The following is a 22,600-nucleotide window of genomic DNA, read 5'->3' as shown; positions in this document are numbered from 1 at the left end:
CCAGCGGATGAGATCACCCAGGGAATCCCGTCCAGGCTGGGTTAGCACTCCAGAGATCGCCCACGTGAGAGCAGGAAGAGAGGAGCCCGGCCAAGCAGGTGCGTGTGGTGGAGGGCGGGGGGCACGGGGAGGGGGAGACTCAAAGAGGTGCCCTCCCCCCAAGACCAGCAGCTCTGAAAGTGAAAGTAGTGGGACAAGAAAGTCCCATGGAAGAGGCCAAGCAGACTTCTCAGGAACGGGCTCATCCCCAAGGATGAGGGGCTTGGCCTGTCACAGACCAGCCATGGCGCAGGGTGGCCACGTGCAGCATCTTGACTGTCCCCTCACCCACTGCTGGAGCACCTCAGCCCCGACCCCTGTGAGCCACCCCCATCCTCCCAAGTCCTGCAGACATCAGAACCAGAGTTGTCTGAAAATGTCTTGTTTTTATTTAAGCACAAAAATTGAAACATAACATATACATTTGTACAAGAAAAAAATACCAGAAAGGAGTTTACAAATCCTTGGTTGCTGCCATCATCATTCAGTGGCTCTGGGGCTGCGAGGCTAACAGTCTGAGTGAGGGCTGCCTCTGGGTGGGTCCCAGAGGCAGAAGGTTGGCCAGCTTTTTGAGAAGTTCCCTCAGTCCACACACCCACTCTACAGCCTCTGGAGGACAGGGTGCAGGTTTTAATGTGGACTCCCAGGCACCCATCGTAGTGACACACTTCCCAGGGAATCCCCAGGACCAGTGAAGGTAACCTAGGCTCTACTCGGGGGATGAGGGGACCCTGGAGGGTTAGTCTGGACTCCTCAGAAAGGTGGCTATTCAGTCTAGCCTGAAGGTTGCAGTTCCCCATTGATTCCCCCTGCCCTCCCTCGGAGTCGCGGAAGCTAGACATTGCTGATGGTGCGGGGCGCTGAGTGGGGTGGAATCTGAGGCCAAGGCAAAGACAGCTGGCCCTCAGAAGGAGAGGATATCAAAACAGAGCCAAACAAAGCACACCATGACAGTCAGACCCCAACCTCCTAGACACTGCCAAGGCGTGGCAGGACAAGTCAGGGTCAGCGTCCTCTATCCCTCCCCATCCCCAAATCCCAACCAACCCCATTGCACATTCAGTAAGTCACAAGAGGAAAAGACTCAGGGAAGGCCCCAGAGGGCACAAGGTGTTACCCACACCAGTGGGTACAGGGGCTAAAAGGCTATGAATCTGTGAGAAACACAAGGCAGGGAAGAGCCTGGGGCAACCAGGCCAGAGGCTCTGGAAGCCCCGAGACCACCATAGAGCGATCTGGGGAAGAGCTGTCCACTCGCCCAGACTGCAGCTCATCTACAGGAGAGCCGACCCTTGGGAGGCGACCCAAGCCTGGGCAGGAAGGAAGGACAGAACCGTGGAAGCCACAGGCTGGGTCTGTGAAGCCAGCTTCAGGCCAGGCCTGCTGGGGTAGGGGAGGGAGGAGTGGAGTCCCAGGACCCTGGCAGAAATAAATTCCAGCTGGGGTGGGCCCACGTCAGCTGGTGATCCAAGATGTGTACGTGTGTGTACGTGTGTGTGTGTGAGAGTGGGTGTGTGGCGAAGAGAACTTCAATCCCACTGCTTCCAGAGAGAAAAGAATCCTACCAAACCACCGCCAGAGAAGAAAGCGTTTTGTTCTTTTTCTTTTCTCCTGTGTGGAAAAAAAGTCCCTGTCCCTCCCTCACTCCCCTTCCCTGGGGCGGAAGGGAGAGCTGGTTGCTGAGGAAGGAGGAAGAGCCATGGCAAGACTCTCCCCAGGTCTGTGCTGGGCATAACCACTGCTTAAGGCACCCATGGAAAGTGCAGCTAGAAGGCAGACGAGAGAAAAGGCTGGGGCAGAGGGAGGAGAGTCAGGAGGACTAATTCCCCTGGAAGGCTCCCCGGGCAGCAGATGAGGCAGCGCTGCGGAAGGTCCTGTTGCTGAAGATGCCCTGGGAAAACTCCTCCTGGGCCTGCTGGAAGCTGGCCCCTGTCCGGCGGTACAGGGAGTGCACCTGGGGAAAGAGGCTGGGGTGAGAGAAGCCCACCCTGTGGGCCCACCAGGAACTGAGCCATTCATGTTATACTCCCAAGGGAGCCACCAGGAACCCAAGCCTGCCTGGCCTCTCACCCAGAGCCTTGGATAGAGCTGCTGGACCTTTGGAGACCCAGGATGCTCAACTCCTGTAGTGATGAACATCCTCATGGCTACGGCAGGAGAGAGGCACTTGCTTCCTCAGGTTTGCTGTTGGCCCAGCACCCACCACTTACCCGCTTCAAGAGGAAGACCGAGAGCACAGCACAGAGGGTGAAGAACCCAGCCACCACCATCATGATGATCGACAGAGCCAAATGTTTTGGTTGCAGTGTAGACACGGCTGCGATCCAACCACTACAAAGGGAGGAGGAGGCCAGACGGGGAGAGTGAGAGTGGGCCTCAGAGGTCCCTGAGAGGGAGTCTTCTCCAAGTGGCTGCTGTATGCTGACCACCACCCAGGCATCTCCCTGCAGCACAGAGCTCTATGGGCCAGAAGCCCATGGCTATGAGAGGCCAGGCCTCTGTGAAAGCCAACAGGCTCCAGACTGCCCATGGGGAATCTTCCGGCCGTGTGAGGTCTGGAAGGGAGAACGTGGCTGCTTCCCTCACAGGCAAGAGTAGCACTGGGTAGGGCCATTTCCTGCTGTTTTGGGGATTTGGGGACCCCCCCCCCCAAAGCCTGGAAAGCCTGGCTGCTTACTCCTAAGTGCCCACTCTCTGGGAAGGAGGATCACTGGACAACCCACAGCGTGCATCCTGTCCCTCAGCTCCTCCCACTGAGGCCTAGGAACAGACCCTCTGCCTCCAGTCAGTCATGTCACCTTCCTGAGCCCCCGTGTCCTCATCTATAAAAGGGGGTCTCTCCACACTTCCTGATTTAAAAGCTTACCATAAAGCTACATTTATCAAAACAGTCTGGTACTCGCATAAGGATAAACATATAGGTCAATGGAATAGAACTGAGAGTCCAGAAATAAAACCATGCGTCTGTCATCAACTGGTTTTTGAGAAGGGTGCCAAGACCACTGAATAGGGAAAGAACAGTCTCGTCAACAAATGGTGCAGGGACAACTGGATATCCACATGCAATGACTATCCACGTGCAAAACAATGAAGTTGGACCTTTACTTTGGCCACATACAAAAATTAACTCAAAGTGGATCAAAGACCTAATAATAAGAGTTAAAATTATAAAAATCTCAGAGGAAAACAGAGGTAACTCTTCATGATCTTGGATTTGTCAATAGTTCTTAGACATGACACCTAAAGCACAAGCAACACAAGAAAAAGATAAATTGGCCTTCATCAAAATTAAAAACTTTTGTACATCATAGGACACTATCAAGAGAGTGAAAAAATAACACACAGAATGGAAAAAAATTTTTAAATTACATATCTGATAAGGAGCTAATGTCCAGAATATATAAACAGCTCAGTGAAGAGACAACCCAATTACTAAATTAACAAAGGACTTGAATAGACATTTCCCCAACGAAAATATACAGAAGGCCATCAAGCACATAAAAATGGCCAACATCATTAGAAATTTAGGAAATGCCAACAAAACCACAATGAGATATCATACCTCTAGGTTGGCTATAGCAGAAAAAAGAAAAAAGAAGGAAAATAGTGTTGCTGAGGATGTAGAGAAACTAGAACCTTCATACAATGCTACTGGGAATGTAAAATGGGTCAGCCACTATGGGAAACAGTTTGCTGGTTCCTCAATAGACTTACCGTATGACCCAGCCATTCCACTCCTAGATACATACCCAAAAGAACAGAAAACATGAAAACAAGTATCTGGAAACTTGTACACAAATGTTTATAGCAGCACTATTCATAACAGCAAAAAGGTAGAAACAACCCAAATGTCTATGAACTGACAAGTGGATAAACAAAATGCAGTATAACCAAATAATGGAATATTATTTAGCCATAAGAATGAATGAAGTACTAGTACACGCTACATCACTCACCTTGAAAACATTATGCTAAGTGAAAGAAGCCAGACACAAAAAGCCCCATGGTGTAGGATTCCCTTTATATGAAATGTTCAGGATAGGCAAATCCGGAGGGACAGAAAGCAGGTTAACAGTTGCCAGGGACTCAGGGAAAGAGGGAACGAGGAGTGACTGCTTAATGGGTATGGAGTTTCCTTTTGGGGTGATAAAAATGTCCTGGAACTAGATAGTGGTGATGACTCCACAACCTCTGAATGTACTAAATGCCACTGAAGTGTATGCTTTAAAATGGTTTAAGTGGTAAATAAAATGATAAATTTTATGTTATATGTATTTTACAATCAATAACAAAAAAGGGGGGATTATATCCACCCACCTGTGGGTGTTATGAGGTGAGATGAGAAAGGCTGGAGGCTGCAGAGCTCATCTAGGCAGGCCCAGGCAGGGCAGTGAGGGGTGGAGCCAAGGCCAGAACTCAAGCATTCTGATTCCCCGTCCAGGGTGTAAACAGCACTTATTAATCACAGCCCTTCTACCAGGATCTCACTTAGGGTAATGAGTAATGAAATTAGGTCACCACTTAAAGAGAAAAGGAGCCAGATTAGAAACAGCAAGGTGAGGGGCCGGCCCCATGGCCGAGTGGTCAAGTTCACATGCTCCACTTCAGTAGCCCATGGTTTCGCTGGTTCAGATCCTGGGCACGGACATAGCACCACTCATCAAGCCATGCTAAGGTGGCATCCCACACAGCATAACCAGAGGGACATACATCTGTGTACTGGGGTGCTTTGGGGAGAAGAAGAAAAAAAAAGACTGGCAACAGATGTTAGCTCAGGTGCCAGTCTTTAAAAAAAACGAAACAAACAGTGAAGGGAGATAGAAGAGGGGTGGCAGGAGGGCAGCATGCACTTGCTTGGAGTGCAAGGTGGGTCAGCCCCCTCCCCACTGCTCTGGACTTGCCAGCTCTACTGGAGGGAGGGGACCAAAATAGTATAGCCCTTCCAGGCTTGGGTTTTCAGCCACATGCCAGCTTGACCTTTCTATAATGTTGCATGTGCACTGGGGCAGAAAGGAAAACACCAGCCATCAGCTTTTCTTTTTGAGACTAATTTTGAGTTGTGGACTGCAGCGCCCAGGAAACTCAAGCCAGCTGTATGCTGAGAGAGAGTAGCCAGAAGGAGCCAGTCCATGAGAGGCTAGGCTCCAACTCCTGATGTACAGGGCATCTGGAAAAGTCACAGCTCAGGGTCTGCAAAGGCCAGGAGAGCCATCAGCAGCTGCCCAAACCCAAGGCTCGTCTCGGGCCTGTGGAAATAGCACCAGCTTCCAGGAGGGCATGGCAGGAGAAAAGGAAGAGGACGCCGTCCAGTGCAGGACACAGCCCTGGTAGCCTAAGGATTCAGGCCACATTCACCCACAACACCCTAGAAAGTGGCAAGCAAGGTAAGACAGTGAGCGGCCACTGGTGAAGGACTGGAGAGGGAGCAGGAAGGCACACCCAAGCTGGCACCCCCCACCCCCACCCCAGCTCCCTGCCAGGATAGAAGGTGAGTCATCTGTGGGGCATCTCTGGGAGTGGGGAAATGGTGAGAGAGGCCAAACCACCTCCAAAGCGTAATTCCCTCTGCGACGCCCCAGGTCTCACCTGTCCCCCAGGTTAGGGATGCCGACCAACTGGATGACGTAGATCACTATTTGACAAAAAAATACAAAGAAGAACACGAAGAAGCTGAAAGAGTTGTCAGACCTGTGGAGAGAGGGGGAAATCAGAAGTCACAAGAGGACTTGGGGCTCATTCCTCAGTATTCCTCATCTGGTATGACATCTCTCCTCACTATGAGCCAGGTGGCAGGATGGGAGAGTAGACAGAGCTCCAGGGGACCAGCCACACTGTCCATAAGGGCACCGACACACAGACACCCACAACCATAATCAAAAAGGGCTTGCCTTTCACTGACTTCCAGTTTAAGGGGTCAATGCTTGACCTCTTCCTCAAACAGCTAATAAAGTTGCTCACCCAAAGGACAATATCAAGAGCCTAACACTTATCTGCATTTCATAAGAGGCAAGAAAATCTAAGCCAAAGGTATAAATCTCTAATAATAAAACTGTAGGCCTGGGTAGAAGAAAAGGTATTTGAGGAGTAGAGAACACCAGACAAAACTCTATCTCTGTGTCCTTGAGGGCCCGAATACAGTGAGGGTTCAGGTCCTGCCTGCTGAGTGCAGGGGAGGGTTCAGCCACTGCCCTGCCCCCTCCTTCCAGGGCCTGCTGGGCTCCCAGCCCTGAAAGCATCAACTCTGAGGAGCAATTCCAAAAGCTCTAGGGGTCTTTGAGGTGGACCCATTAATGTCCACGGTGTCTATTCTAGGTCAACTGGTTAAGTACTGGCACTCAGCAATGCTCAAGAGTTACTGGGGAGGTGGGGGGAGGCATAAATGAGCATGGAGAGATAAGCAGCTGAGAGCTTATCTGACTCTGTCAGAGAAATACACTCTAGAGCCTCAGAGGGGAGCTAAGAAAGTCCCCTCCCTCTTCGCACTGACTGAAATCCCACTGCACAGACTGGGAGCAGTGGGAGGGCAAGTAAGCTCCTGATCCCCTCTCTAGGTTTCCTGTGCCTAGTCCAGGGACAGTGCCCAGAGCAGACCTCAGGCACAACAACTGAGGAAACTGGCTTTTGATCCCTGTCTGCTCTCACTATGTGTGGGAATGGGAAAGTGAATTTCCCCACCATTTGATTCTGCTCTAAGATTGGAATGGAGACCCAGAGCATATGGCCCTTGGCCTGCCACCTAGGATGCCAGCCATACACTCACCCCTTGCCCTACTCACCTAAAAGCCTTATAGATGGGTCGGTACCAACAAAGGAAGGCACAGGGGGTGAACATCACAAACCACAGGATGGAGAGGCCAAAGTCTACTCCCTTGGTGTTGTCGACTAAGAACCAAGCCAGGCAGGCAAGCAGGTTCAGAAACAGAGTCACTGAATGCACTGGGAAGGGGGAAAGGAGAGAGAGATGGGCTGGTACCAAGGTGGCTGAAGGGCTCCCCAACATGGCAGACCACCCCCTGGAGAGGAAATGAGGTCCATGCTGTGAGGGCAGCTGGAGAAATACGAGAGGACCTTGGTCTGTACCTAGGCAGGGTTGGCTCCCAAATCCTGCTTTTCTGGGACCTCAAAACCAGGGACTAAACCAAGTTCCTAAGAGGTGATGGGACAGCCCAGGTATCTGACTGGTGGCGGTGGAGGGGGGAATGCAGACCAAAGGGCTGATCCTTGGGGAATGAAGTCTTCCTCTCAACAACTCTCCCCTGGCCCTGGATGACCCACAGTGGAGCTACAGGGAGTCTTTGATCCTCACTCCCAGGAGCCCAGGGGCCTATGGGGAGGGGAGGCCTTCACCTACAGAGGGCCTTTCAGAGCAATGAGCTCCACAGGAACTCAGAAGCCTCTGGCTAGTCCCACCCTACTTGATCCGTGGTTACTGGCCCTTTCAAGGAGATTCCCAGGACAGGAAGCAGACTGTGGAGGGCCAGTTATGCAGGTAGAAGGTAACCCCCTAGCCTGGCCTAGCACTGAGGAAGGCTGGAGTCTGCCAGGGAGGAGCAGCCACAGCATAGGTAAAGCTCTCAAGTCACATCCCATTTCACCCTTGAGCTCAAAGTGCAGGAGGGGGACTCACACATCCAGAGATAGTAGAGCATCTTGCATATCCGTTGGTAGTCAGCAGGGATCTCTATGGAGAAATCCTGATAGAAGCAGGGCTTGATGGGGCAGAACGAGGGCAGGGGCGGCCAGTTGTTCTCTCTCACTGTGTGGAAACAGGCGACCAGATGAGGCCCAGCCTCAGCAGCAGCATCATGGAGTGCACATACAGGCCCAGTTTATGGGCCAAACCAGGGCTCGCAGAAGGGTGCCAGGAAGTGGGGCTCAGGGTCTTCATGGGTATGCAGCGGGATGGGAAAAGGGTGATGAAACACCAACACTCACAGGCTCACTCCAAGCTAATGGACCCCAAATGCATGGGAAAACACAGAACTAAATGGCCTAAGTGATTATTTTTATGACAAGCAGCCCTTAAGCACAAAAGTTCATCATCACGAGCAAGGAATTGTGGCACCAGTGCCCTCACTCTATCAAAGAATTTCAGAGCTGGGAAGGAGTGCAGAAGTAATCTGCATCCATTAGGATTACACTGCAGGTCTCCTGAATCCCACCTTATTGCTTTTCCCCAGGACCAACACCATTCTAAGATGATCAAGAGCTCAGCAAAGTCCCCAGGCGGCCCCAGGAACAAGCAGGCTCAGGGAACTCTCCTGTGCCAGGCACAGCAGCCCAGGGCCCGCGGGGCCTCCCTTACCATGTAGGTTGGTCACAGTGTTCTGCAGCTCCCGCTCCTTGCGTTCCAGCTCAGCTGCCTTCCTGTCCAGCTCTTCCTGCTGCCGGAGCAGGCTTGCCTGGGCTGCAGAGGCCACGGCCTGGAGGGAACCAGGGAGGTAGAGGGCAGCCAGACACGAGACATAGGGACAGTGTCAGCCTGGGTAGGAAGTCAGAAGGGCCTTGCCCTATGCAGGGACAGGCAGCAGGGAGTCCCAGAGGCAGTCCCAGCCCCACAGTGTCTTGGGTACCTCAGACCACGACAGAGAGGCCAAGGTGACCTGTCCTCTACTACCTCTGTACCACCTCTGGCCCCCTTAGCCATTACCAGGGCTCTCCTCTCCCCTTTATCCCTGAGCTTGAGATAGAACTCTCCCCCATCCTGGAGTCCAGCCAAAGTTCAGGTATAGTGACTTCTGGGGTATCAGCAAAGGGCAAAAGGCCTCACAAGAGACTGACCTGTAGTCAGAAACCCAGAGACCCAAGCCCCACTTGAAGAGCCTGGAGGGCGTGCATGTGAAGGGAAACAGTACCATCCTGTTAGCAGTGAGTGGGGAGGGCGACACTTGTGGGCAGACCGTGTGTAGCTGGAGTCTCTGGGGTCTATATTTAAGCAGCTCCCCCGCTCCATCCCCAGGAGCTGCCACCTGAGGTCCACCTGAACTGTGACCGGCTACATTCCAGGACAGCCCCTTAGGCTTGGCCCTGCTCTGCCTGGCTTTCCTGATGTGCAGAATCCAAGCTTTTTCCCTCTTCAGGCAGTGCAGGGCCTCCAAGTGAGGCAGCTAGGGGACTCGACATGAGGCTGAGCAGAGCTGGCCCTGGCATTCCAGCTGCAGCTGTTGGGCCCAGTTCCTCATGAAGCCTACACTCCTTTTTAGGGAGCAGATATTAAACTGGTCACCTCGCAGGATGACAAGCCAGGCATAATGTATGTACATATGTGTACACACACAAGTACACACTCTCCAAAAGGAGTTCTCCAAAGAGCCGAGGCTGCCTTCAGGAGGTAAACTGCAGGCACTGGGGGCAGAAGCAGGACCACTGACTACACTGGACCATGCTGAGGGTCTTAGCCTCCTCTCCCCAAATCTGTGACTTCAGTTGAACAGGACCCCGGTCCCTACAGCCCACCACCCAGCTGAACAAGAAAGTCACCCCTCCCTCTAAGCCTTGCCTCACCTCCACAGGGTTCTAGGGTCATGGGTGGGGCCTAGGGCCGTAGGGTGCCAGGAAGGAGGAAAGCAAGACCAGTCAGACGGTGGGAGCAGTGTGGGACCCACGAGAGTGCAAAGCCCAGCCTGGGCAGGCTCCAGGCACCTGGCCCTCCCTCGTGTTCATCTACACTTTGCCTACCTTCGGAAGCTCTCGCATGTAGCTGTCTCTGAGACTACTATCTCCTCCTAGTAGCATCTGCCTCTCTGAGAACTCGCTCACTGCCAGGAATCTGGTAGGCAGGAACCTGCTGGCCTGTCTAAGCAGGAGCTGCAACATACAACTCCACTGTGGGTCATGCTCACTGGGGGCACAAGGAGTACGGGGGAAGGCAAGGAGGTGATGGCGTAGAGTGTCGGGCAGGAAGCCAACAAGAGTCACAGTATTTGGTGAAGGGACAATGGAAAATAGGAAGGAAGGCAGAAATAAGTGAGGTTAAAAAAGAGAGACAGAGAGATTCTCGGCCCTGAGTAAGAGAGAATAAACCAAAGGCCCCAGGAGGATCTGGAATGGCACAACAGGCAAAAGCTCTCTCTGAAGACACCAAGGACCCCAGTCTGGTGAGTTGAACTCAGGTTTTAGTGTTGGTAGTGGGATGGGGGGGTGAGGATAAGGGTGACAGAGCAGACCCTTCATGTGCAAGTGACCAACTCCAAAGAGATTATCAAAGAGGCCCCTGCAGGAAAGAGTCAGGGGTTACGGCCCTCTGCCCACCCCCAATCTCAGGACTCAACTACTGGTCTGGGTGCTTCCCTTTCTGGAAAGGAGAAGCGAAAGGGATCTTTGTTAACAGTACCTGGGGGCTTGGCTGGGTTGGTTCCACTGAGGGCTGAAGAACCGCTGGCTGCGAGGGCCCAGGAAGCTGTGTGACAGGAACCGTTGTCGCTGCATTTGTCTGTGTGGGCCAGATCAGAGGAGGGAGGTGAGTGGGGCTCCACTAGTTGGCCATGTTGGGGCAAACCCACAGCAGGGTGAGTGTTGTGCCCCTGCCTGTGAGAGGCACTCCCTTAGGACCTGCCCTGGGCCTCCCCCTACAGCTTCTTGGCCAACCAGTCTTAGGCCCCGGGTAATGTGATGCCTAACCCAGCACCCCTGGCCTTGCTGGATCCAGAGCTCCCTGGCACTGCCCTGCCCTCTTCAAAGAGGGGCCCTGTTAATGGTCCCAAGGGGAGAACTGGTGACTTCCTCATCCTTACCCCTACCCCGAGTTCATGTTAGGACTGTCCCTTTGAGGACTGCAGCTGCTTAGAGCTGTCTCTGTCTCTGCCAAGGCTCCTTGCCCCAGAGACCCCAGCACCACCCAGAGGACCTGGGGACTCAGAAAGAGGACATGCTCACCAACCTCTGAGAAGGGGTTGAATTCAGCCAGGCCACCTTGAGGGGCACTGGTCAGCTGGGTCACAGAGGGATCCTAAGAAGGTGAAAAAGAGCCATTAGACACTGGGGAGAAGAGAGAACCTTGGCAAGGGGGGTCATTACTATCTCTTAGCCCCACCCAGGGACACCTGGCTGAAGTGAGGCTACTGAGGGTCCTTCCTAGTGCCCTGAAAAGCCTCTCCTGAAGGCTCCTGTGCCTGGCCCGTGCCACACCACAGCTGCAATTTCTTCTCCCTTTCTGGAAAAGGAGTTCCATCCAGACAACTTCCCAGAAGAGACCCTGAGCAAGCTTTACACTCTGAGGCCTGGGAATAGACACCACACTTGTTCTTGTTAGTGCCCTTTATAGGTTCAAAATGGTTCATAATATTTATTTCCAAGGAGTTTTTCTTTGGTGGGGAGGGAGGGTGGATGGGGTGGTGCGAGTGGAGACTCACTTTTCACTTTATAACTTTTCTGGACTGTTTTATTTATTATTTTATAGAAAGCATTTATTCCTCTTATTTTTTTAAAGGACAGTTTAAGATTCTGGAACACAAACATGGTGCTGGCTGCCAGTGCTGATTTGATTAAATCAGGCACGCTTGCTAGGAATAGAGACATGAAGGGCTCAGATGAAAAGCTGGGAAAATGTTTGTTTTTGGTTTTTTTCCTGGATTCTTTTCAAAAAATGCAAAAATGTCCTCAGAACACAGCGTTTTCCTGAGTTTTCAGTCTTCGCTTTTCCATCTGATCTCTGCTGAGGCCAGCCCTTCTGGCCTAGGGCCTGCACAGGGCTCCCTGCCATCTTCTTCACCCAAGCAGCCTCCCTGCTGGCCTGAGGCTGGTCTGTCTTCACCCTGCCCCTCACCAGCAGAGGTCCTATACACCCCTTCCCCAAACATAATATGGTATGGGGCTCAGGTCCAGCTTGACAGTGATGCCTGGGCTCTGGGAGAAACAGCTGTGAAGGACAGGCAGCCTGCCACTGGACTCTGCCAAGGCCCCTGTTACAAGGCCTCACTTAGGCTCTCCTGTCTGCACACCTTACCCGCCCTGTCCCTCACCACTCGTCCAGATGCTCCTGTCCTTCTGGCCCAGCCTCACCTCCACCAGGAAGCCTCCATAGATTGGATTCTTAAACACGCTGTTAACATTAGATAGACCCTCAGAGAAAAGCCCCTCAATTTTTAGATGTGGGAATGGATACTCACCATGGTGCAGTACTTGTCCTTGGTCTCAAAATGGGAGCTGGCTCCCTATAACATTTCTAGAGCTGAGGGTCAGCGCTGAAGGTGTTTTCTGACTTTTTCACGCATGCTAACTCTCATCTTCCCACCTGGGCCATGAGTTCCTAGAGACTGTGTCCAACAGGCCCCACGGCCTAGCCCAAAGCTGAGCGCACCACCCCAACTCACTTCTTGTCTCTGGATGGGCCTCATCCCCTGCACTCCCACCCAACCTCCTCTGCAAGGAGGGAATGTGGCTGTGTCCTTTCTGCTGGACACCATCCCTGTGTGGTGGCTCCTACAACTTGGACAAAGTGCCAAGGTGAGGTTCAGGAGGCCACCTGAAGCTGTAGGAACTGGCCTTGAGATTATGTGTTGGCTGAACGACTAGATGATTTCTCCCAGAATTACTGGGCTGACTTCCTGCAAAAAAGATTTGGGGTTCAGTACTGTACCCCTTTTAGACTCAGTAGACACCAAGCCCCAGTGCAGAGTGAGCTACATCACTGAAATCATAGCCACCATCCAAGGAACTGGTACTTGAGTCTGAGTCACCACAGGACAGAGGGGCTCTGGTGGCAGTTCTGCGTGCTGGCATATACACCCGGCCGAGGTGTACAAGTTTAACAAGCACCTCCAGACCCATGAAGAGATTTCATTTCCTTTACCAACGTCAGCCAGAAGAGGATTTGGGGGAGTGGGTGTGGGGGGCTGACTACCCTATCCACACTGATCCTTCCTTCCTTTTCTAAAATCTTAAAGACCTGGTCCTAGACCCCTCACCAAGGTTCACCATAAACAAATCCTGTCTCCACTAGCAGGCTGTAACTCTGCAGCCAGGTGCTTCTGTGTCCAACACTTCTGGCTCCCTAGTGCTTGGTGAAGGGCCTGATGCAGACCAGAAGTAATGTTTGAGAATAAATGCTGCATGCTGTAGGCCCTCCTCTCCTTTTTCTAGGAGGTACTGCCCAAACGCTAGGGCATGGGGAGTGGGGGCACCTGCATCACAGCGGCAGCCCCAGGCCCAGAAGCACCTTGCCTAGAAAGAGCCTGGACCACTGAGAGATGGGTATCTTCCATCTGGATAGAGTCCACCTGGATCTTTCTGAAAGATGTGTGTGGCTTCAGGAAAGCTTCAAGAGAAGCTGAGGCCTGGTGAGAGAGGGAGTGAGGAGGAGGGACTGAGGAGGGAGCTGACATTTACTGAGTGTCTACTACGCGCCAGGCTTACCATGCAATGATGCTATTGTGAAATTCTAGTCACCCTAGAACTGCCCACTGTGTCAAGCTGTCAGAAAAGAAGGTTCTGGGGCTGGCCCCGTGGCCGAGTGGTTAAGTTTGCGCGCTCCGCTGCAGGCGGCCCAGTGTTTCGTTGGTTCGAATCCTGGGTGCGGACATGGCACTGCTCATCAAACCACGCTGAGGCAGCGTCCCACATGCCACAACTAGAAGAACCCACAACTAAGAATATACAACTATGTACTGGGGGGCTTTGGGGAGAAAAAGGAAAAAATAAAATCTTAAAAAAAAAAAAGAAGAAAAAAGAAAAGAAGGTTCTACCAGCCTTTCTCCACCTGATTCTTGACAGAATTAAGCCCCACTGCTCTAAGGCATCCACTGTCTACAATGACTTGACTTCTCTCTTGTGCACCTAGAATGGTCCTGGTTACAGCCCATCCTTGAGAGAATGGAGAAAACAGTCACTCCAATCAGTTTCTGTGTTCTGTGGCTCAACTGCAAAGCCCTGGCTGAGAAAAGCTACAACACACCTCCTCATTCAACCTCCCAACCACCGTGTGAGGGAGAAAGCCCAGCTCCCTCGTGCAAAATCTCAGGGCTAGTGGCTGAGCCCCATTCTGATTCTAAGTCTGTCTGTCTCCAAAGACACGAGTGGTAAGCCTGAGAGGACAAGGCCTGGGTCCACTTTGTTCAGCAGGGCATCCCCAAGGTACACTGCCTGACAAACGTAAGGTGCTCTATCAACATGTGGTTGAATGAACGAACCCACTCTGGAGGGACGCTGAGAAGGGCACCGGGAGTGACCAGGATGATTGCTTCTGCTCGTTTCTTTATTTCTGGACTTCAGAGAAGTCCTTAGTGGAGAACACCCTTGGTGGGACACATGCAGAGAGGTTGCAAGTAAGGACTACACTGACTGGCCTGAATGAGGACCCTCAGCTTTTACTCCAAGTCATAAATGGAAGTCAACAGCAGCATCCTTCATTCCTGCTCACCAAGCATCAACTGGCTCGTAAGTGGGTCAAGTGGTTATTTAAAAGGATGGTGAGAGCTAAGTTTCACCTGTGAAGAAGTAACCTAAAACTCCCTGAGTGCCGAAAGGACTCAGACTGACTAATGCCCTTTACTGAATTTATAACAAATATAAAGCTCTTGAACTCACTTCTTCTCATTCAGCAGTGACAGTGTGAGGGACACACCAAGATGAAGAGGACACAGCTTTTGCCCTTCTGGAGTCCACAATCTGGGGTAGCTGAGATAGGTGCACACAGCACAAGAGCCGTGGGAGGAGTGAAGACAGGAGGGGAGGGGAGGGGAGGCCTGGGGAGGGCTTCGAGGGAAGCAGGGTTCCAAGAGGAGGGGAGAAAGATGGGCAAAGACCCAGTCAGTAAGGCCCACCACAGCTCTGGGGCAGGGGGGCACTTCTGCGTAGCTGAGGTGAGAGGGACCTAAGAGAAAAGAGGCAGAGTTAGGTTCGAGCTCTGCCAGGAAGGGCCTTGAAAAACACACTTGTTTTCACTGGTTTAGCAATGTCTTCCCATGCATTTCACAGGTCCTGGCTGTGCTCGAGCTTTCTGTGACTCTTCCTTGTTTTCCCACCCTACTCTCCACCCAAGCTCCAAGCATGGGGTTTATTTCAGGCTCCAAGTAAACACATTAAATAAATACCTCATGGACTAAAAAACCCAGCCACGCTCTCCGGGGGGCAGAGAGTCACCAATACTTTGGAACTTCTGTGAAGTCCTATTTGCTTTGGAGACATGGCTATGTGTCATAGAACAAGAAAGGGCAATCAGCCCCAGACTGGCCAGTGGCAGGGTCTCACGTGCAAAAAGAGCACAGGTAACCTTGGTACTCTCTGACCCGGAATCTGAGAATCCATCCTAAGGAAATATGACAAAAATGTAAAAATCTGTATCTGCAAAGATATTCATTGCATCAGTATTTACAAGAGGAGAAAAAAGCAAGAAATGATTTAAATATCCAATGTCAGTGAGCTCAGTATGTTTTGGTGCACATCCCCTCGATGGCCTGAACAGCCATTAAAATCACACCTATGAACACAGGGCAGAATAGGGAAAAGGCTTTGTTACATGAATACCAAATGATGATTTTGTCAAAAGTACCCACATGAAAAGAGACTGGCAAGAAAACACATCAAAATAACAGTGGTTGCACAAGACTGGTAGCAATACGGATGATTTATTTTGTTTTCCAAATTTTCTATATTGTCCTTATGTTATCTTTACTTTAAAAACACACATACACATATATTTTTTTAAAAGAAAGTCTGAGAACCCACCAAATGAGCAAGGTGCACTCTTGGGCCTGCCGCCCTGCCACAGCAATGATGCACAGACCTGCCGGGAAAAGCGAGTCTGCACTAGCTGGCCTGGTCTTCAAGGCCCTCCATCACCCGGCACGAGCACTCTTTTCAGCACAGTCTGTCCTCAGTCAGACTGAGCCATTGCCATCTCCTTCCAGCTGCGTCTGTTTACTCCCTACACAAAACCATTCCACACCAAGTGTAGGGCCAGGGCATCAAGAAAAAGCCTTGGTCCCTGCACCCAACAAGCAAACACTACAGAGAACAAAACAGAAGCCAGGGCAAAAGTGATAGCCCAAGGGCCGGCCCGGTGGCGCAGTGGTGAAGCGCACACATTCCGCTTCAGTGGCCCGGGGTTCACTGGTCCGGATTCTGGGTGCAGACATGGCACCGCTTGGCAAGCCATGCTGTGGCAGGCGCCCCACATATAAAGTAGAGGAAGATGGGCACGGATGTTAGCTCAGGGCCAGTCTTCCTCAGCAAAGAGAGGAGGATTGGCAGCAGTTAGCTCAGGCTAATCTTCCTCAAAAAAACCCCCCCAAAACAAAAAAAAGACAGTGATAGCCCATGATCAGTGCTGTAACAAGGTGAGTGCTGTAACAGGGTGAGGGCAAATACAACGGGGTCACAGGGGAGGGAGGGACTAAGCTGTTGGGGAGAGTCAGGGAAGGCTTTACAGAGGCGGCATCTGAGTTGGATCTTAGGAGACGAAAGAAGTTCAGCGAGCCCTAAGGAGGGAGGCAAGAACAGCATTTGCAAAGACACAGCATCTTTAAAAAGAGCTTACATGTGTTCAGGGAACAGGAGAAGGTTCTGGGGGCTGTGGAGCAGTGTGTATAGAGAGGAGCCAGGAGTGCCAGGGAAGCAGCCTGAAGAGGAGGCCAGGCCAGCCTACAGGAGTTTGGACTTTACCTCAGGGGCATCGGAGGACAAGTAGAGATTGGGAGCAGGGAGTGCCAGGGTCATCTCTGCCAGCAGGGAGGAGAGTGCAATGTGCAAGGAAGGAGGATGGTGGGAAGACTGGCTGGGACACAACAGTCCACTGGGTGACAGTGCAGACTGAATTAAAGCATAACAGCTGGGGATGGAGAAGAGGGGATGGACTCGAGACCCTTCTCAGGTAGATGCCACAGGCTTGGCCACTCTCTGGTTGCTCAGGGTATGGAGTTACTGCAAGGCAAGAGAGAGGGGAAGGGAAGGGAAAGGAAGGAGTTGAGTGTCTGGGGTTGCTAGCTTGGCTAACAGGTGAACAGTGCCCCCACTGAGCAAGTGATCATGGGAGAAGAGAAACAGGTTTTTCAGGAGTGGGTGTGCAGGAGCAGGGAGAGGATCCAAGAAGAGCGCGCCTTGGAAATGCTGGTTTGAAGATCAGGAGACAGGTGAAAGCCAGAGTTCTAGATCTGGGATCGCTGGTATGTGGATGCTATTCTGAAGCCATAGAAGTGGAAGAAATTACTCAGAGTATACACTAAGAACAAAGTCAAGGACGGAACTCCAGGACCATCCCTAAATGTATGAGACAGCAAGTGAAACCAGGCTGAAGGAGGTGAGAGTTACCAGTGTTAAACAGGCCAAGGACAGAGAGCCTGGCTAAACGAACATGTGTGTCACAAGAAGCAGACATATCTCAGGCCCATGGCTCCCGAAGAGACCACAGGATCTAAAAGTGAGGAGGTGCCTGAGGCTGTGGGGGCGACAGTGTGCACAAGCGATTTTTGTTTCTTGGTGCTCCTTTACCTGAAATATCCTCTCTTCCCGGCGGCCAGGCTTTCTGCTTTCGGCCCAAGCCCCATCTACTACAAGACTCTGCCCTTCCTCCTCAGATCCCTCACAGCTCCTTTAGGCGAGTTTTAACTGCCTCTATCGTACCCACAGTCTTGTCATGATCAGCAAGCAGATCTGGCTTAGTCTCCTGCGTGGGCCCTCAGAGCAACAGGGCTCAGTGATGTGCACTAATGTGTCAGCATCTCAAAGGGGCACTTCTGGATACTCACACCTTGCTAATATGCATGGCACTCTTCTCTGAACGACTGGCAAGTACCCCTTGTTTGTCCTGGTTAAATATTACCATTTCTCCGAACACAGGATTATTCTACACCAAGTGGCTCCAAAGAAAACTTAACAGAAGGGTAGGGTCAAAGTTCACCTATGTCTCTGGCCAAGAACTTTCTAACACCCAGCTTGGCTCCAGGTGCCAACCATAAAGGCAGAGAGACACCCTCCCACCTGGGCAGCTGTCTGGAGTCAGTTAAACTGTATGAACATTGCCATTTTCAAATTTCTTGAGTCAATGCTCCTGTTCCACAGGGAAGTTCTACCACTTCCATCTGGTGGTTTTGAGAATTCCCAAAGTTACAGTCAAGCTGGAGCCGATCCTCTCTGAGAAATGGCAAAGTGCTTAGTGTCTGTTCAGGGAACTTCTTGTAACTTTGTTCATACCCACATCACGTTTCTGCCACCACTTTCTCCTCCCACAGGACAGAAATGTTTTAAATCCTTGGGAAGCAGCCAGGCCACTAAGATTATCTTGTAACTGCGAGGAGGCAACATGTGAGAGTGACATTGTGTAATCTGGCAACTCACAAACACTGAAAGGCTTTCTCTGTTCAGCACCACCAGCTAGTCCACTCCCCCTCCTCGAGATCGATGCTGCCTGCCTGGGTAATCCGGCAGAAAGGCCAAGGACAACAGCAGCCCCAGCATCTGCCTGGGTGATCTGCTTGTTAGTGGACAGCTGGAAAATAAAATGCACAGTACAATGCCAACCTATAGCCCTCTACCTCTTCATCACTCAACAAGACATAACGAGAAATGTTCGGGAGCAGACAGGTTGGAATCAGTGCAAAGCAGGGACCGACATACCCAAAGGGTACAAAGCAGATGCGCCATTGTTAACAGAACGATGAGGGTGTGCCAGTGGAGGTTGTGAAACTGCCAACACTTGGCTTGCAGTTTCCTGCTTCCTCTTAGGAGTTGGTAAAACCTCTGCTGCACTCTTGTGACTTAACTCTCTACTCACAGCTCTTACTGTGCAGGAAGTTTTCTAATAACCCAAATTATAACTATACACAAGGGAGAGGTCATAAAATCCCATGCCCACAGTGTGGGGTCGGGATGGGAGTGAGAGGTGGGTAAAGAACATGGGTAAGGAAGTCAACTTAAAGGCCCACTGGGAGTTTCAGGGGATATTACAAGAGTTAACAGAAAAAGGATTCCACGGTTGAAAAACTCTTAGAAATGCTAGATCAAATAAAGTTGAGCAAATGTCTTTATTGTAGGATTTCTCAGAACCTTTACCCAACAACAACCCTTTTCAATCTTCAAGAAAAATGGAGGGGATGGCCCCATGGCCAAGTGGTTAAGTTCGCACGCTCCACTTCGGCAGCCCAGGGTTTCGCCCGTTCGGATCCTGGGCATGGACATGGCACCACTCATCAGGCCATGTTGGGGTGGCGTCCCACAGGCCACAACTAGAAGGACCTACAGCTAAAAATACACAACTATCTACTGGGGGGGTTTGGGGGCAAAAAGGAAAAAAAATAAAATCTTTATAAAAAAAGAAAAATGGAACTTATTTGACCCCAGAACCTTGAGCAGCTTTCAAGACTGGTATTACTCAAAACATGTGCTGCTATAAAGTACTGTCTTTAAAAGCACAATACAATCTGCATTATTTCATCCCCACCCACTGGGAAAAGAAAAACTGGTTAGCTAATACTAATTTACTAGTTTCACCACTACCAGTACTCTCATTTCAAGAATGATGACAGTGGTGAAGTTACATTCTTTCCTCAGCTGACCTAAATAACCCCAAGGCAGTTTAAGACCAATATCTGAGCTTCAAAAACTTTTAAAACAGCACTGGCCTGGGACTGAGACCCAGGTCTGGGCCCCTTCCTGCTGCTAATTAGTTGGGGACTCTAGCATGTCCCATCCTCACTGGGGTCTTGGTTTCCTCATCTCTAAACTGAAGGGTTGGAATAGATTTCTGAGGATGTTCCTAGCTCTCATAGTCCACCATGGACTCGGAACACTACGTATATTTTCGTAACCCACCATGGAGTGACAGAAAAAACAACTCTGCTCTGAAGGCTGACTAGATGTGACAGTTTCTGAGCCTATCTCCTCCCTACCTGCTCTCTCCTGAGCTCTGTACCAACACCCTGGGTGAATGAAGCTGGGCTCACACCCAGTCACCCAATGTCCCAGCCCTGGCAGTCAGGGAAGCAGACAATACCATCACAAGGAGAGCGAGGGCAGTTTTCCAGAAGGAGCCTGGTGGCCTCAAGTCCAAAGCTCCTTCTCCACAGAAGTGTGTGCCAAGAGGAAAAACCCAGCCCAGGGTAGAGAGGAGGAAAATCGTAGGCAGCCAGCCCTCTTCTCCTCACACAGAATTCCCACCAGATGTTGCTGTTTACAGGACCACAGTTGCTTCCTGTCCTGCCATATCCTGGGGCTGCGTGATAGACAGACTCTCTTGCTTGAACGCAGAAATTACTTCTACCACAGTTTGCACAATCATTTCTGGGGCTGAAGATGTGGTTTAAGCCTTTCAAGCTGCTATTAATACAGGGCAGAACTCAGGCCAACTATCTTGCCCACTGCTGGCACTGGGGACAAGTTCTCTGCATCATTAGACAGCATACTGCCTATGACTTTCAGATAGGGGCAGACATTTCATTTCTGACTCTGACAGAATAAAAATTAAAAAGGCAAATCATCACAGAGCAGACACACCAAAAGGCTACTAGATCCTTACTAAAACTCAAACTCCAGTATTATACAGCAGTATTGTAAAAAGCAAAACAGTTACCAGAAGACACTGGCAGGAAGAAATTCAAACGTTTTTTCTTTACTCAACTACTAGAGATGACTGCATTACATAAGAGCCGAGGTCTTGCAAAGGTTCTGTCAAGAAGCATTAAGCTACAAGAAGAACGTCTGGAATTCCCTGTTGCAAAGAACAAACCACCAAAATTTGCCTTAGCCACTTGGCTAAGTCACTTTGACACCAAGAAAGCAGCAGACATTTTTCACTCTCCTGACAGCACATAATTGTTTCAGTTAAGTCTCCTTTGTCTTTGCTCTGACCCTTGAAGGGATTTAAGGTGGGAAAGCTAATGCTGTGAGACACAGGAAGGACCCCTCCAAGGACTTCCTCTGTACCTGCAGGAAACTTTGAAACTGTTAATGACCAAAAGAAAGTACAAATAGGATAAGTTCATGTGCCTGGTGACATCCTGACAGGGCAGAAACCTCGGGGCTCATAAATCACTAGTCAGCACAAGCAAGTTTCCCTAGAACTGGTTTCGAGCAGACATGAAACGAGAGGCACAGGAGCTTTGGAGCTAACAAGAGTCCCAGTCCTACATCAGGAAAAAGGAATACCCCTGTGCGCTCAGCTCAAAGGCAGAAAGGTCTTGGCTTTAAGTAGGAAGATTGTTTCTTTCTCGATCACTTGTTCCAAAGGTCAGGCCAGCTCATAAGTGACTGCACCTCAACTACCCTGCCACCACACACAGGCCCATCAGACCAACATTACCTGTGCTTCAAGACCCTCAGAGCCCCCTCACTTCTCTTCTCTTCCTAATCTGGGCTGTCCTGTCCGGCCAAAACCCAGTCCAAACTAGACCTATGACCAAGGAGTGGAATTCTTATCAAGGCCACTCTCTCAGCTTGGCTTACCTTCTCACCCTCTCCCAGCCTTCCTTTCCTGACAAATCTCAAGGACTCTCTTATAGTTTACAGGTCAGTTTGGCTGTTGGGTGGGTGGGTGGGGGGTGTCTTGGGATTTTCCCACATTTCTCCATCCCACCAGAGGCTTCCACTTCCTCATTATGTTGGGGTCACTCCCTCTCGTAAGGTGACTCAAGGCAGGTGTCTCCCCAAGACTGCGGGATGTGGTAGCCACACTTCCCCATCAGATGAAGTCGCTTCTCTCCCTGACACTACGGGATCTCCCTGACCGTACCTACTCCAGTCCCCTTCCCCAGCAGTGTCTAGTCAAAGGGGCTGCGTCCCAGGAGCTGGAAGATCCCGCTTCTTCCCAGGCTACAGAGCCCCGCCCCTCCGCAATTCCACCTGCTGCTAGTACCGCCCTCCAGACGCTACGATAGGCCAGCCCTCAGAGCTCGCTGTCCCATTGGACAGACAGCCCATCCCTCCTACGCCACGTCTCCCGGCTCTGGCGAAAGAGGCCCGGGCGGTGGCCCTCGGAACTAGAGAGAGCTGTGAGCTGGTAGCTCTACCTGGAAGGGGTTTACGTCCACTGGGTCCGCAAAGGGGTTGGTATCGAAGGTCGACATGGTGGTCGGGGGCCGAGGGGCGAGCTCCGCAAGCGCTTCTGCCTCCAGGCACCCAGAGCCAGCGGCACTCCTCGGACAGACCCTGGACTTCCGGGAGCTAGGCAGCCGTTCCAGCGCAGGCGCAATGCCCTCCCAGAGGGGCGGGGTCATGCGACGACACAGAGGCCCGCTCCGCCCCCCTTCCCACCCCACTGCAGAGCGGCGGTAGGCGTTTGGTTTCCATCCGCTTCTTCTATATTCCTGTGCTTCAAAGTGGAGGCGGCACAGAGGCACTAGGCAGCCAGAGATGGAGCCGGAGCTGGAGCCGTTCCCAAATGCCTCGGTCTGATAGCTTCCAGCTTTGTGTTGGAAACTCCCCAAAGTGGAACCAGAACTTAACCCCTTCACTTCTCTGGAGGGCAAGTTTGGAAGGTCGCACTGGTTCAGGAAGGGGCAGGACGGTGAGCCTACTTCGGCGGGAGTGGAAAATGGAGTTCCTAATCTGAGAGGACTTCGATCTAGGAAACGGTTCTGGTGGTAGGGGCCGAGGAGAGGGGTTCTTTTCGGAAGAACCGGCCGTGTAGCCGTCC

At 51.4% G+C, this 22,600-nt stretch overlaps 1 protein-coding gene across 1 annotated transcript; it reads right to left on the bottom strand.

Moving 5' to 3' along the window:
* Positions 1-405: 405 nt before the first annotated feature.
* Positions 406-22,193, bottom strand: LOC124233087 (secretory carrier-associated membrane protein 2). The gene is made up of 9 exons (XM_046650186.1): positions 21,975-22,193; positions 10,919-10,987; positions 10,373-10,471; positions 8,345-8,462; positions 7,667-7,795; positions 6,816-6,975; positions 5,626-5,727; positions 2,250-2,370; positions 406-1,993 (listed from the first exon to the last, which is right to left on the bottom strand). The coding sequence occupies exons 1-9, from the start codon at positions 22,179-22,181 to the stop codon at positions 1,859-1,861; spliced, it is 1,140 nt and encodes a 379-aa protein (XP_046506142.1). The 5' UTR covers positions 22,182-22,193; the 3' UTR covers positions 406-1,858.
* Between the last annotated feature and the right edge of the window lie 407 nt (positions 22,194-22,600).

The sequence above is a fragment of the Equus quagga genome, unplaced genomic scaffold (genome assembly GCF_021613505.1).
Source record: "Equus quagga isolate Etosha38 unplaced genomic scaffold, UCLA_HA_Equagga_1.0 153_RagTag, whole genome shotgun sequence".
In the NCBI taxonomy this organism is placed as follows: Eukaryota; Metazoa; Chordata; class Mammalia; order Perissodactyla; family Equidae; genus Equus; species Equus quagga.
Note: the sequence above shows the minus strand (reverse complement) of the source record. Positions and strands in the feature narration are given on the sequence as shown.